We start from the raw sequence: 16,133 nt of genomic DNA on the forward strand, positions 1-16,133 counted from the left end.
CCCACCATAGCTAGCAATATGCCTGTTTACAGAGCCTAGGCTGTGTATTAACACTGGATTTACCGCACAGTATGTACAGGTAGCGTATCGTGAGAAGATATTCACTGATTTTAACAAAAAGTGATTTTGACAAACATTTTACTTGCATTTTTTTCAGTAAACCTTTATTGGATAAGCAGTACAGTACAGCACTATAGTAGGTAGTTCCCCCGAATGTGAAGCATGAATGAGCACTGCCATAGAAAAAACGGCACATAATGTAACTGAAAAAAGCATTAGTCCCAACAGATGGGTGTTAAGGCATGAGCTTGAAGTGAACTTCACACTAGTCATGCAAGAAGAAAACACTGTTCAATTCCCACTGAATGGACACCATATTATTATTTTACCATATATCAAAAATAGTATTGAAAAATGGTTTGGGAACCACAGTCATAATAGGCCTTTAGCACTAAAGACATTTTGTCATGTCAAGGTAAAAAACACATAGTACGGCTGCCTCAGAGTCAGGCTGCTGGTATTGTGCATGGTGGCTTGAAGTCAGCCTGTCATGGCTAACTGGGGCATATAACAATAACAGGGCCATTACTAACGTTATTAGTAACACCCCTGTGTTTTCTTGCTGAGTCAAGTCAAAATGTCTGTTGAAAAAAAATGCCTAGTACCATTTCTACCGTCCAAATTCAGTAAACATATTTACGTACAGAGACAATGTACAGTCCCCTCCAATAGTATTGGAACGGTGAGGCCAATTCCTTTATTTTTGCTGTAGACTGGAAACATTTGGGTTTGACACCAAAAGATGAATATGAGACAATAGATCAACATTTCAGCTTTAATTTCCAGGTATTAACATCTGGATCCGATACACAACTTAGAAGATAGCATTTTTTGTAAAGTAACACCACATTTTTAGGTGAGCAAAAGTATTGGAACAGATAGACTTTAAATGAATTAAAGTGAATAAAACTTAATATTTTGTCGCAAATCCTTTGCTTGCAATAACCGCATCAAGCCTGTGACCCATTGACATCACCAAACTTTTGCATTCTTCTTTTGTGATGCTTTTCCAGGCTTTCACTGCAGCCTCTTTCAGTTGTTGTTTGTGTTAGGGGGTTACTCTCTTAAGTCTCCTCTTTGGCAGGTAAAATGCATGCTCTATAGGGTTTAAGTCTGGAGATTGACTTGGCCAGTCTATAACCTTCCACTTCTTGCCCCTGATTAACTCCTTTGTTGTGTTTTGGGTCGTTATCTTGCTGCATGATGGAGGATCTTCCAATCAGTTTGGTTGCATCTTTCCTTAAATTGGCAGACAAAATGTTTCTGTAGGCTGTTGCCATCATGTGTTACATCATCAATGAAGATTAATGAGCCCGTCCCAGAAGAAGCCATGCAAGCCCAAGCCATGACATTGCCTCCACCGTGTTTTACAGATGAGCTTGTATGTTTGGGATCATGAGCAGATCCTTTCTTTCTCCAAACTTTAGCCTTTCCATCACTTTGGTAAAGGTGCATCTTGACAACAACACAGTAACACATGAAGGCAACAGCAAAATGAACTCAGAAGTCTACAGGACCATTTTGTCTGCCAATTTAAAGAAATATGCAACCAAACTGATTGGAAGATCCTTCATCATGCAGCAAGACAATGATCCAAAACAACTGCAAAAACAACAAAGGAGTTCATCAGGAGCAAGAAGTGGAAGGTTTTAGACTGGCTAAGTCAATCTCCAGACTTAAACCCTATAGAGCATGCATGTTACCTGCTAAAAAGGAGACCGAAGGGAGTAACCCCCCAAAACAAACAGCAAGTGAATGAGGCTGCGGTGAAAGCATGGAAAAGCATCACAAACGAAGAATGCAAAAGTTTGGTGATGTCAATGGGTCACAGGCTTGATGCGGTTATTGCAAGCAAAGTATCTGCGACAAAATATTAAGTTTATTCTCTTTAATTTATTTAAAGTCTATCTGTTCCAATACTTTTGCTTGCCTAAAAATTTGGCGTTCCTTTTCAAAAAATGCTATGTTCTAAGTTGTGTATCGGATCCAGATGTTAATACCTGGAAATGAACGCTGAAATGTTGACCCATTGTCTCCTATTCATCGTTTGGTGTCAAACCCAAATGCTTCCAGTCTACAGCAAAAATAAAGGAATTGGCCTCATCGTTCCAATACTATTGGAGGGGACTGTACCTGCATAAACAGACCATTTGAAATAATCAAATTCAGTAATACATGAGAATCAAACATTGCATAAAAATAATAAAAAAGGAACATTCTGAAAATAATGCCTGCGTCTGAGCATCAATACACCATTTTTACATACACTGCTTCATTGGTCAGTTAGCATACAGTTCAGTTAATCATAGCTTACACCAAGCAGTACACACTGATGGCAGCGCTTCAGTGAGGTCCTTTAGTCTAGTCAGTTAAGCCAAGATTGATACAGTATGTGAGTAAAACAAAGAAGAACACAAATACTGGAAAAACATCTTCTTCTTTTTTTACTTGAGCAAAGCTAAAATAATTGGCAATTCAGATGAACTCATTTGAGTCAACTTCTGTACACATGCCTCCTTCATTTAAAAGTTAAGACTTGGTTTAGTCTCCCCTGTGGGTGGTGCCATTGTGCTGTGCAAGACGCACCATTCTAGTTTGATCAAGTACAATGAAATACATACTAATTTCGCTGTCCCTATGTCGAAACAGGACTGTCCCTGCCAGTACAGGAGGCATAGTGTACGGGTTTCAGTTTGGAACACAGCCTCTGGACCAGCCAGTGGCTCCAGTTTCACTTTTCATTTTTTCCTCACTTCGAAAATTTCTGCATCTCTGCAAGAAGACATATTGAGGTTAAGAATGGAGGATGAACATGAGTAATCCTAACCCTAATAACTCATTGCATGTGTGAGGTTTTTTTTTTCCTACCTTTGTCAAGATCAATGACTTTGGGCTGAGCGTTGACATGGACCTTCTCTTTCAGCAAGTTGTTCTTGTAGTCTAAAAACACACAGAAGAAAGTCAAAAATACACACACACACACACACACACACACACACACACACACACACACACACACACACACACACACACACACACAGTGATTGACTCCCTCTCTCACTCACCACATCTTGTCTCCTCCCGTCTGGACGTGTTCACTTCGGCGACGTCCATCTCGAACTCTTCCGAGCTGCTTTGACATCTGCTGGACCCGTCGCAAGGAGAAAGAGATATAAATGAGTGAGCAGAGGCAGACTTATTAGCTTTAGTAATTGCCTTGGGCCCCAAGCCACCAAGGGGCCCATAAAACACCTCGTAAAGTATGGATAAGAGTTTTTTGGTTGTTGTTGTTTTCTCTACTTTTTGGCTAATCAATTATGTATTTCCAGAAGTCCATACACTTAAATTGCATCAGCATGTTTAATTTATTGAGTTTCCCGGCCTCAGGATTATAGGGTTGAATTTTATAAGTTACACATACTGTTACATAACAGGTGAAAACGGGACATGGAGGGGCCCCATGGCTGTGTCTACCTATGGCCCCTAAATAACTAAATAAAATAAAGCTATAGTGCGTAACTCATGTCGCCCCCACGAGGAACTCTGAGTAATTACAAAAACACTGTCGCGACATCTACAAGAGGTAGAGCCTTCGGTGATCGCAAATGGATTTTAAACCTTTTTCTGTACGTCTAGATTTTTTACGTAGGAGTAAAATCAACAACTGAAACATTTCATGGGCGCTTCTTGAGCGAAAGATTTTTGTGGAGCTGATAGGCTTAATCAACTTTGTGTCAACTCATATGGCAATAGCTTGAATGTGATCGACATTCATTTATATGAAAAAGGTATGCACTATAGCTTTAGGGGAGCATGCGATTGTATGTGTGTATGGGTGTTTACAGTATTTTCTCGCTCACCTTAGGGATGTCTGTGGGTAAAATTCTGGGGTAGAAAAGAAAAAGCACAAGAATATGATGAGATTCAGAAGCATGATTGTAATGTAAATAGCCAGAGTGAGGTACAAGTGTTTGCAGGTCAGACCTTTGGTTCTACTTCTGCGGGTGATGAGGATGATGATGAGGATGATGAAGGCCAGCAGCAGGAAGGAGGTGAGCACGTAGCCCAGTGGCAGGAGAAAGTGGTGCCTTTGGTCCGGCAGAATAACATTGATGACTCGCGGTGATTCAGCCTTAATGGTGTCTGAGTAAAACAGAGATCAACAACAGTCAGCATTCAATCCCCTCTGCTCCTCATCTCTTCTCTCATAAACAGGCCTATGTGTCATCAACATAAAGAACAAGACCAGGCCTGACATCTGACAGATACAGATACACACACACACCACATGAAAAAAAACAGAAGCCATCTGTTGTGAGTCCATTTTCAGCTCTCACTTTCTGTATCTCTTTGCAGGCACTTTATGTGGCTTTGTAGACTTTCAATGCTTTTTTCCCCCTTCAATTGTCATCTGGAATTCTTACTCTCATTAAGGTTAATTTAAATAGTAATTTGTAGAGCTTGCAAACTAATTTTAACATTCCTGATAACACTTTTAGCTATAGCCTAAGCCTATGCAATGTTGCTCAAGTCCGTCTACCACTTTGGTCCAGACTAATTTATTATGAGTATGACATTTGAAGGTTTGAGTAAAGTGTCTTGACCACTTATTTGCTGGATTGTCATAAAGGTTTGTGCAGCTATTCATAACAAAATACTTGCCAAACTTGCCATTTCCTTCAGCCTCATCACACACAAAAAAGCTATAAAGCAATATAGAGTCTATCTGTTATGTAATCACCAAAGCCTGCTGTCACTTTGTGTCTCTCCAAACCTTATTAATATTTTTGTTACCAGTTTGTTTTGGACACTGACCATGCTAACAAAATGGACTTCTGAACTTAAGTGGTTAGTGCTTTCTGTGTGTTTACAGTGGCAGACAACAACTCATGCTAGGAGACTAACATACTGTATGAGCTCATTGGCAGAGAAATCTCTCTCTATCCGAGCCCTAGGAAAAACATTTTCCGTCTGTGCATGTGGCTGCATGTGCGAGTGTTTTTGTTGCTGCATTTGTGGGCCGCATAGGCGCCAACACCTTACAATATATATTGCTTTTCTGTTCACTTCACTTCCCTTTTTCTTATTTCACTTTTTCTTGATGACATTTCCCAGTTGTGAGAATATGCTAAACACATTTCCTGTGGCAGTGAGAAAATAACATAGCCTGGCTGTCGGTATTGGGTGATATGTGCCGTTCTGCGGAGTGTTGAGCAGCAGAGGGTGGAGGGAGGGCGAAAGGCCTGGTTTCATTTTGCATCATTAAAAGAAAAGAAAAAAAAATGCAAGGCGAGGAGCAGCTGTGGACCTCAGACTCAGCGTATTTGAGCCAAAACGAGATCCAGACAGAGAGTCATGCCGTGATTTACTTTTCCTGGCACTGAAACACACAGAACAGAGTCGGGAGAGGAAGAGGAGAGCGAAGGAATGGACAGAGCGGGGTGGAACAGGGGAGGACAGCCAAGGGAAGAGGAAGGGGACGGTGAGATGTTTTCTCCAGAGGCCTGTCTGGCAAACAATAAAAAAAAAATGGAAGACCTCGATCCCAAACACACACAAACACAACTTTCAGTGCCCACACAAAGCTGCAGTGTACATGAAAACAACACGTTTGTTAACATTACAAATCCTCAGACTCGTGTGAGGAATGTGTGTATTTGTGTTTAGACTGACTGTCCCCTGTCCTCCGCTGGCCCCAACTGCACTGAGGAAAAAAATCGCTGATCAGAGACGGAGGAAGGGAGGAAGGGAGGGAGGGAGGGAGGGGTGACATACATCTCTTCTTCATCAACAGAATCCTCTTCCACCTCTTTTTGGCTATCACCCTCAATCTCTCTCTCTCTCCACATCCCAGTCCAGTCTGCATTCCCTCTGCGTTGCCAGCTGCAGCACAGATGAAGCTCACTCCCTGTTCTTGTCCATAAACTACACCTGAAAAGAGTTCTCTTTCTTCATAAAGGAATGGCAACAACAAAGTGAAAATAAGGGATTGGTAAAGAGCCTGCGGCAGGGGCGTAAAGATAATAACAAACCTGGGGATCATCAAAGGAGGAAATAAATGGAAATAAAGGCAGGACCGAGGGAAGGTGGGGTGAAGAAAGGGTGAAACTCCTCCAGCAATGTCAGCAGGGAGCCAAAGTCAACAGCAGGGCAGACGGTCAGAGAGGGCAAAACCAGTGTAAGATAAGGGAGACAGAATACTGTACTGTCTGCGAGCACAGATGAAGAGAAAAGTCCCAATCATTTAATGGAGATAAAAGCCGTTAAGTTTTTTAAAGTTCCATGGTGCAATCCTACCGTATTATTACAGCTCAGGGAGTGAGGGATTATTTGTGGGGGCAGAGCTGGTCTTCAGTCCAAAGACTGTATCCGAAAGATTCCTTTGCCATGAGAGCGGACTTAGCAACCTTTTTCCCATGAACACACACACACACACACACACACACACACGCACACACACACACACACACACACACACACACACACACACACACACACACACACACACACACACACACACACAAAGATGGACGTGGCCACAGGCAATTCTCATTTCTAAACCCTTCTCAATGGTTTTCCCACATTGATGCAACTGCCATTATCAGCTTTGCTTCAGTTGCCTATGCTGGAAAGGCCAACACACTCGCACCAGATACTCTCTCATTCTCCAGGAATTTGAGGTAGGCAGCTGGCATGCTAACAGGCAAGTCCTCCATTCAGTCTGCCCCCCTCCCTTCTTCTTCTTCTTTCCTTTCTTCCCTCTCTCTCTAATACGCACGCAGAGGAAGAGTTCTCTCAGGCACGTCAAAGCACTGAGAAATGTCACAACAAGCCACAGCCAGAGGAGAAATGGAGGGGACCGAAAAGTGGATCATGTCCTAAAGACAGGGATACACAAATAAGTACTTTGAGTAGTTCCATACTGATGAGATAGAGGGGAGCGGTGGGTTGAGAAGAAGGCCAAAGGAGTGGAGGGCGAGGGTTGGAGGGCTTGCTCACTGAGGGGAGGGTGTGTGTGGTTTCAGACGAGCTGACGGTGCAAGAAAAAAAATATTTCATGTAACAAACTGAAGGAAGCTTTTTCTTTTCTCTCCCCCCTTCCTCCATCCCTCCCTCTCATCTCTTCCTCCTCTGCTGTTGCTTTCCCCTTTGAGTGCGAGGCCGAGAAAGCCATGACGGACAAGGACAAAAGAGGTGAAGGCGCAAAGGGGAGAAAAGTGAAGGAAAGAACAGATGTGTATGAGTGTGTGTGTGTGGAAATTATTTTTTTTTCTATTTCTTTCAAATCCATTAAGTTGTTAGACATCACCTCTGCTAAGCAAAGAGCAGGTCATGCGTGTTTTGGTTTAGCGGTGTGGATGTATTTGTATATACTGCATGTGTGTGTGTGTGTGTGTGTGTGTGTGTGTGTGTGTGTGTGTGTTACCCTTGTCTTCACTGGGCAGTGCTTTGGCCGGCCGGTTGGTTGAGATCACTGGTGGTCCCACCGTGACCTGAAACTCTCTCCTCTCATGTAGACCGCAGTAATGATGGTGGAGGTGGCAAGAATACATACCCTGGTCTGTGGGCTGTGTGTTGAAAAAAGACAGTCAATCGTGTGCACGCATGCACGCACGCATGCACGCACACACACACACACACACGCACGCACACACACGCACGCACGCACGCACACGCACACACACACACACACACACACACACACACACACGTTCATTACGGCTGATGCAACTCCAGATAAAACAGTTGTAACAGAGTGGATTGACGTTATCAAAGGGTTCTGATCATGTTAAAGATTTGTTTACTTCAGTAATTTAACTCTTTTATACTCAACCCTTTCAGAGGTGGTCTGGCTGAACGGACAATTTTTGACAGTTTGGTGGGTGTTTTTAAAGACAAATGTGGACATAAAGTGTTCAAGGGTGTGTGCTAAAGGAAGAGAAACAGTATATTGTATAAGGTTTTAGTAGTTGTGTACTCTTTGCAATGGCTGCACATCTTTGCAAAACACAACACAAACCATATGGGAATAAAATGGACTAGAGTGACAGACCAACATACCAGCACTGCTACTCCTAGAGCTATGTCACTAGTGTGGCTAAATCACTGCAAAATACACATGTTTAATCTGCTGTTAAACATATTACATGTTGATATTCATGTTACTCGTCACGACCCAGCAGCCTGAAAAAGTTCTACACAGTGCTGGGGTCCCCTGGGTAATGGAGTTAAACAAGCTGGTATTGTTCAGTAACAAATAATTACTATTCAATCTTTAATTTGTGAAAAATCATATAAAATAATAAGCATGTTTACTCATGTGTAGAACTAATACTTTTTTGAACAAATAACTTTAAAACCCTTTAAAAATCTGATATACTATAGCAGAAAACATTGTCTTGTGAGGAAAACAGATGAATTTTTGAGCTGATTAATTTAAATTCTGATCAGTGTTCCAGTGAGCTGAGTGTTGCCTGTAGCTGACTGGAAAACTGGCCCTGTTCCACAGTGTGGTGGTTCAGCCCTGGAGCCTCCTGAGCCTGGATTTGACCTTGATTTATGAGCTCAATCAATAAAAACGCAGGACCCCTGAGGTTTCTAAAGTATGAATGTTAATTTTCTCTCTGCTTGCCATTACAACACATGGTTGGGACGGATCTAGTTTAGTTTATTATGGCCGTGTTGTCGTTGTTTTTAAAAAAGATGTGGCGATTGCTCAACTTACCGTGGCTGCAAAACAGATTATCCCAACAGAACAATGACAAAGAGGAGCATCTACTCAGGGAAGTTCTGTGTGTTCAGCAAAAACATGCTTGTAAAGACTTTTATCCAAAGTGCGTGGGCACACACGTGTAGAGTTATGACCCCAGTGGGAAGTGTTCCTCTTGCTAAAACAGTATAGTTTTACCTTATGTATCTTGTAAACTATTAGGTCATCCTGTTGGGTTCATTCTCTCTCTCTCTTTCTCTCTCTCTCTCTCTCTCTCACACACACACACACACACACACACACACACACACACACACACACACACACACACACACACCTGCAGATCAGATATGGCCAGTGAAAAGTCTCCCTCTGCGAAGGCTTGGTTGCTGATGTTCATCTTCCTCTGGAGGAACAGCGGTCCGTAGCTGCGCTGCTCCCCAGAGGCGTACAGGTCCACCAGCCTGTCAGCGCGGTCGTGACCGACTCCTTGGGACTGGCGGTCCCAGTGGACCACCTAGAAACCCCACAAGGTAGGCAGACCAACGTCAGACCAAATCATGTAATCCCTTTGAATCAAAAGTGAATCTTGGAACTGGGATGGCTTCTACAATCAAAACAAGCTCATGCACTCCAAATACCTTTCTTTCCTCAATGTCTTTTTACCATAGCACTTATTAATCTGGTTTGGTTTAATGTGTGTATATATGAGTATGTGTAAATATCTTATTGTATATGTGTTTTTTGATTAGTATGTATTTATTTGATTTGTACTTGCTCCTATGTATTTTATGTCAAAGCACTCTGTAAACCATTGTTTTTAAAGGTGCTACATAAATAAAGATATTATTATATTATTATTATTATATTTATTATTATATTATTATTATTATATTATTATTATATTATAATTATTATACCTGCTGGTCGTCCTCCTCGTCGCTCCAGTCTGTCCACACGTTGCGGCGGTTGACACAAGGCAGCACCACGGTACTACCCAGCAGCACCACGAACACTGCCTTATGACCATCCCAGAAGCGCTGTTCTTTGCGGCCTTCATGGTGATTGTGTGAAAAAGACAACAAAATTCAAGTCATCTTCTAAGCTGCTTTGAGAAGAGGAATGCTGATGTTTGGGCCAGTGTGATCATACATACGTATTTTAGTGACGTTGAGCTGCACTCTGACGGTCTCGTACAGGTGGCAGTAGAGATGGTGGAGGTTGCATGAGTACAGGCCTCTGTCGTTCAATGTAACGTCTGTCACATGCAGAAACACAACAAATACAACAACATGTGAGTTTGAGTTCAGCTGTTGGAAAATATGTCATGGTAGAAATGCAACACGCAAGCACAGACATGGAGAAAGGGATCCTTTAAATTCTTTACTCAAAACTTTTGTTGCCTGAATGTTACAGTTTGCAAAACAGAAAGTTTTTCCCACATTTGACATGCTCTATACTGTGTAGGAAATCTAACATGAGTTGGGATGCGTTAAGATCTGGTTTACCACATGTGCTGAAAATAATCCTAGGGGAGGCTCTGTCATTGTTCTTCTTCTCATGATCATGGTATTGCTCAGTCAATTATACAACTTCATCAAACAAAGAAATAAATCAAACGATGACAATTTTACGGCCACTGATGGACGATATGTCTCCAGCAAAGTTTTACTATTTTATTTTTATTTTTTTAACTTTGATTTGATTGATGAAACCCAACTGATGGCTGGCTGGAGGGGTAAACAAAATGATCCTAAATCTTATAATATAGTTTGAAAATAGCGGGACAAGTGTAAGCAATTTGGCCCTCGTTAAAGAAGCTCAGTTCTGAAGATGACCTCAAAGCAGAGCTGTGATGAATCAGACAAAGTAAAGACAGAAGACATTCTCAATGAGAGACCACGGTATCAACAGCTACAGACTTGATGAAAAGCGAAAGACAATATATGAGTGTAACCTTTGATGACCAGGGAGAAGTTTCCATCCTTGAAGGCCTTCTTGCTGAGGCTGACCCTGCCCAGGTTGTAGGAGTTGTAGATCCTCTGTTCCCCCGCAGAGAAACTGTCCAGCACTCTCTCCATGGCGAAGTCTGGCTCGGCCCTGAACCTGTCCCAGTGGACCACCCTCTGTCTGTCCCTCACCCTGTCCCTGGTCCACACCATGCGGCCGCTCACACACTGCAGCACCACCCTGGAGCCGGCCGGAGCGCTCACGTTATAGCCTGCCACCACCACACTGGTACTGCTGCTGTCAGACTGGCCAGACACTGCGAGGACATTAGAGGGTTTACTGCCCTGAATGTTAGCCCTGCATATATATTAATAACAACAGTGCCCACAAACACACACACACACACACACAAACATGCAAGCACATAAGCACACACACACATACATACACGCGCGCGTGCATGCATACACACACAGATGCACAAACACGAACGCATACACACACACACACACACACACACACACACACACACACACACACAAACATGCAAGCACATAAGCACACACACATACATACATACACACGCGTGCATGCATACACACACACATGCACAAACACGAGAACACACACACACACACACACAAAGAGAAACATACCTGCAGTGAAGAGGCTGGCCAGAGCGACTGAAATAGAAAGAGTATGAAAAGTGAACAGGATAATCACTTAAACAGACCCTGAAAGGCATGTTGTATGTTAGAGGGTCTAACTCCTGTTGAAAGGAAGGCTGTGTATATTCAGATTACACTACAGCTGAAGTTGGTTCAGCAAATATAACTCTTTACTGTAAAGCCCATTTTAGTACTAGTAAGTGGGTTGGTAAATGAGACTAACAACACATGTTAATGTTAATTAGACAAAGGGATAATTGAAAACATAAATTGGAAATACTGCTGTGTGACATAGTATATTCATAATGTGCAGTTACAGTAAGTGAATGGGTGTCTTACAATGTCGTGATGCTCTGGACTCAGTTAGGAGTAATCTGACAGGAATGTGTCTGTGTGTGAGTGGTGAAGCATGAGGTGGACAGGAGGAAATCATCTGGCCTGGCTTAAACATTAGTCATTAGAAAAACAACTTTTGTCTCTTCATGTCACAAACTGTTTTCTGTAATATAAATCATTTCACAGTATTCAAATATTATGCTCAACCTGTACAAAGAAAAAAGGACGATACGTTTAGGATAGAACTGAAGGGAAAATGACATATTTAAATCTAATTTATCCAATTGCTTGTGCAGAACTTTTCCTTGGTAATAATAACAATAATAATAATAATAATAATAATAATAATAATAATAATAATAATAATAATAATAATAATAATAATAATAATAATAATAATAATAATAATAATAATAAATACTAATAATCAAAAGTAATAAATAAATAAAATAATAATAGTTAATACATAGCCTACATACATATATACAGTACATAAATTGGCCTACATACATACGTACATACACATATAATGATGTGTAGCTATGTGTGCATATTCTTCACGCACCTGACATGTGTATAAAACAATGCTGCACACAACCCAAACGGCTACTTACTGTGGACCAAGATGATCGCCTGGAAAATGATGTTTTCCCTCTCGGTCTTCATGTTGACAATAGTCAGTGGTATGGAGGCTTGTCAAGACTGTAGCCTACACCTGGTTGTGTTTGTCCATCCGCAGCAGCAGAATTTGACTTGGTCAGATTTCCGACTTCAAGAAGTAACCGGTATAGCGCCACGTTAGGGCTTCAACGCAGAACCAAAACAGCACCGAACTGAACTGATCCCACCCGGAAAGTGTAACCCGAAACCGCCGGCATGCATGTACGTCCCCTCTACTCACAAAACTCCCACTTTCACATAGAAACAGTACAACATTTCAAGAGAGAGATTTGAGGATAAAGTCAGGGTTGTGGGATTAAAAAAATAAATTCAGTTAAGTTAAGTAAAGTTTTAGATAGACCAGTAGTGAGAGAATACCTGTTTTATGCATGTAGTATATTATTTAGAATATTATTTATTTTATATAACCCATTTTTCTGGTTACTTTTTAAATTTGCTGGTTACTTTTCAAATTACATAAGTTCCCTCTAACACCCAAAAATGATTCTACCTAGTAGCCTATATATAGTAAAATGCTGCTTTAATATCAACCAACCATCAGAGCATTAAAAATAGTAATAATTATAATTAGTAATAGGCTATTATTAAAAAGTGAAATAGCCTAAATGCAAGGGGCAATTATTTGCACTATAAAGTTCATGGATGAGGCATTTTCAAGTGCTTTACAAATGGACTTACTAAGGGAGTGAAAACAAACTTAAAAAGGTTGAATGCAATAAAATAAAATAAAATGTGTGCAAATATGAATAAAACAGAGAAATGTATTGAGTGCTTTTACTTTGGTAACCTATGTTAGGCGGCTCTCATGCTCTGCAAACAACCTGTCAGTCACTCAACACAACACAAATAAAACAAAATAACTCATCATGGAATTCAGGAAGCGCCGACCCCCTTCACATCTACATAAATGGAGATTGTGTGGAAATAGTTCACAGCTTTAAATTCCTGGGAACCGACATATCTGACCATCTCTCCGGTTCCATAAACACCACAGCTGCTGTTAAAAAGGCCCAGCAGCGTCTCACTTCCTGCAAGTCCCGAAGAAAAATAATCTGTGTAGTAAAATACTGTTGGCTTTCTACCAGACCGTGATACAAAGCATCCTGATATACTGCCTCACAGCATTATGCAGGCAGCCCAGCTTACAACCAAAAGGCTTTACAGAGGGTCATCAACACAGGACAGAAAATCACCGGCTGCCCTCTGCCATGAGAAAAACATCAGCAAACACTCTTCCCACCCTGGCCACAACCTCTTTGAACTTTTGCCCTCAGGGAGGCGATATAGGTCAATCAAATCAAGAAGCACCAGACTCATTAACAGTTTATTTCCCAATATGAGGGCATACACACAATTTTTTTTTATATTATTTTGGATGTTTTTATTACTACGTTGATCAATTTTATAAAATTAATTCAAAATTTTCCTGACTTGATTTTCATGATTGATGATGTGTATCTGTTTAGTGCGATGGAAAAAGCACTGACAACAAAGGCTTATTTTCTCTTATTAGTATTCATAGTCCACTATTATTAGTAGGCTATACTACTCCAAATAGTATAGAGTATATTCTGAACTTGAAGAAACGTTGAAGTTTTGAATACAGCATTTGTAAATGTTAATGTATATGATGTGAAATTTACTTTTTCCATCACTGCTTGATTTCGGCATGTAATTACTTTGATAGAAAAGGTCAAAAGGTGCCTATCATAACAATTGTTCAGGACATATTCACAATGCTTTAGTTTGTCCTTCATTTTTATGAGCTTTCAAGTTTAATTTCATAAAAAAAATCCCCAAACTTTTATAAGCAAGTATAAACACCTATTAACACACCTATTACATATTGTAATATTTCGGCTATCCATCAAAGGAGCCAAGTGTCGTTTCCACTTCTTCTAACTAGTCCAATCCAAAGACGCCACCTAGTGGCTGAATTGCTGCTATGACATGCAGATTTATTGCAGAGCATGTTTTCTTTTATAAATGTGTCTGTAGTTTAGTATTTATCTTCTGCTAGGTCTTTTTATTAGCCTACTTTTTTCAAGAGGGTTGACAGTAGAATCTAGAGCAGTGGTTCTCAAAGTGCGGCCCGCGGGCCAATGGCGGCCCGCGGAAGCATATCTGGCGGCCCGCGGCCCGCATTGAATTATGAATTATTAAAAAACTAAAAAAATTATCATATATTTTTTTTTTTTTTTTTTTTTTATTGAAACACACGGAGGGGATGCGTCCCCCGTAACAGTAAAAACAGTACAGGGGTCGAAACAGTTAAATATCCCTCCTAATTGTTTGTATTCATTCCCACTTATTAAACTTGCGAAGTTCGGCTGGCCTCTGCCTCTCCTTGCAGACGGCTGGTCAGCCTCCCGCAGTGCAGCAGGCAGTGTAGTGGTCCCAATGTAAGTTGTTAGATAGTGAGCTTGTCAAGCCCAATACGATGCACTTTCTCACATTCAAGGTGAATTAGATTAGGTCAAGTGTCTAAGGATGGATGCTAACATTATCTGGTTTCTAACTCTTTTGCCTAAAGTTTAGCTAACAAACTAACGTTAGCTAGCTGCTGATAGCCATGGAACTATCTGCCTAGTTGACTGCTGATAGCCCACCCTGTTTATTTCCAATGTATAGTGTCATAATAGTTAACACTGCTGCTGCATCATGAGTAGTGAGTCCTACAAAAAAACACTCCAAAAGGTGATACGTTTTCAATGTGCAGAAAGTTTTGAACAATAAAGTAGAATAAATATTTGAATGCAATACAGAATGCCTCAGTGCCTTGATTTATATTCCATTAGATGTGTGTCAATGGGAGCGAGTTGTCTTTTCCTTAACATTTCCACCATAAATAAATACAGAAGACACAAATTACTGCATAAAAATTAACCAAAATGCACAAAATGAAGTGTTCGAACCTCAAATTTTTCTGGGGGACAACCCCCAGACCCCCGCTTTTAATGTGTGTTCCCCAATGTTGAAATGAGACCTAGCCCTTCATTTATTACTTTAAATGTGTTAATTACACAGTATTGGATGCTGACCAATACATGTAAACTGTAAAGACGCAAAGACGCTGGCCATTGAAATTATTTCAGTTTTATATTTTTTTTTCCTTCGGCGGCCCTCGGTCCAATGTTGGGTTCCTAAATTGGCCCTCAGCTATCAAAAGTTTAAGAACCCCTGATCTAGAGGCATATATTGAATACCATTTTCAGTGAAGAGCTTTTTATAGTTTGACCCTGACTCATATCCCTCTCTCAATTTCTGAATATCGTACAATCGCGCCTGAAAAGGGAGTTCCCATACCGGGAGTCGAACCCGGGCCGCCTGGGTGAAAACCAGGAATCCTAACCGCTAGACCATATGGGACTTCGGACCTCCAAAGATCGTCTATAACTACAAATTATTTATTTGTTTTAATTATTTTGGGGAGGGCATCCATGGTACATAAAGTGTACGGACAATATCTACACCACAATAATAGTATAATAATTCCATAACTGCTTGTGTAGTATCATTACAGTAAGTGTATACTTTTTAACAGTGATTATCCATCTTTCACTTTCCTTTGTGATTATCCAAATCGAAGCTGCACGAGTGGGATCTATTTTAAAAATCTATTCCGTTTTGAGGGATCCTCACTCCGCTCAAAAGATTTGCGCATATGCTCTGCACACGCGGAACCTTGTTTTCCGGTTTGTTGGCAGCCGGCGCTTTTAGATGTTACA

General features: G+C 40.9%; 1 protein-coding gene across 2 annotated transcripts; it reads right to left on the reverse strand.

Moving 5' to 3' along the window:
• Positions 1-150: 150 nt before the first annotated feature.
• On the reverse strand, positions 151-12,562 carry LOC307249522 (matrix remodeling-associated protein 8-like). 2 transcript variants are annotated; one of them, XM_080026284.1, is made up of 12 exons: positions 12,339-12,562; positions 11,377-11,403; positions 10,728-11,036; positions 9,927-10,028; positions 9,691-9,824; positions 9,108-9,287; positions 7,487-7,628; positions 4,045-4,203; positions 3,921-3,945; positions 3,126-3,202; positions 2,929-3,000; positions 151-2,832 (listed from the first exon to the last, which is right to left on the reverse strand). In XM_080026284.1, exons 1-12 carry the CDS (start codon positions 12,388-12,390, stop codon positions 2,810-2,812), a joined length of 1,302 nt encoding a protein of 433 aa, XP_079882410.1. In that variant the 5' UTR covers positions 12,391-12,562; the 3' UTR covers positions 151-2,809. The 2 variants fall into 2 exon arrangements, with proteins under 2 accessions (XP_079882410.1, XP_079882409.1); XM_080026283.1 differs by having other exon boundaries at positions 3,126-3,205.
• Between the last annotated feature and the right edge of the window lie 3,571 nt (positions 12,563-16,133).

The sequence above is a fragment of the Ammodytes marinus genome (assembly GCF_949987685.1).
Source record: "Ammodytes marinus genome assembly, chromosome: 4".
NCBI lineage: Eukaryota > Metazoa > Chordata > Actinopteri > Uranoscopiformes > Ammodytidae > Ammodytes > Ammodytes marinus.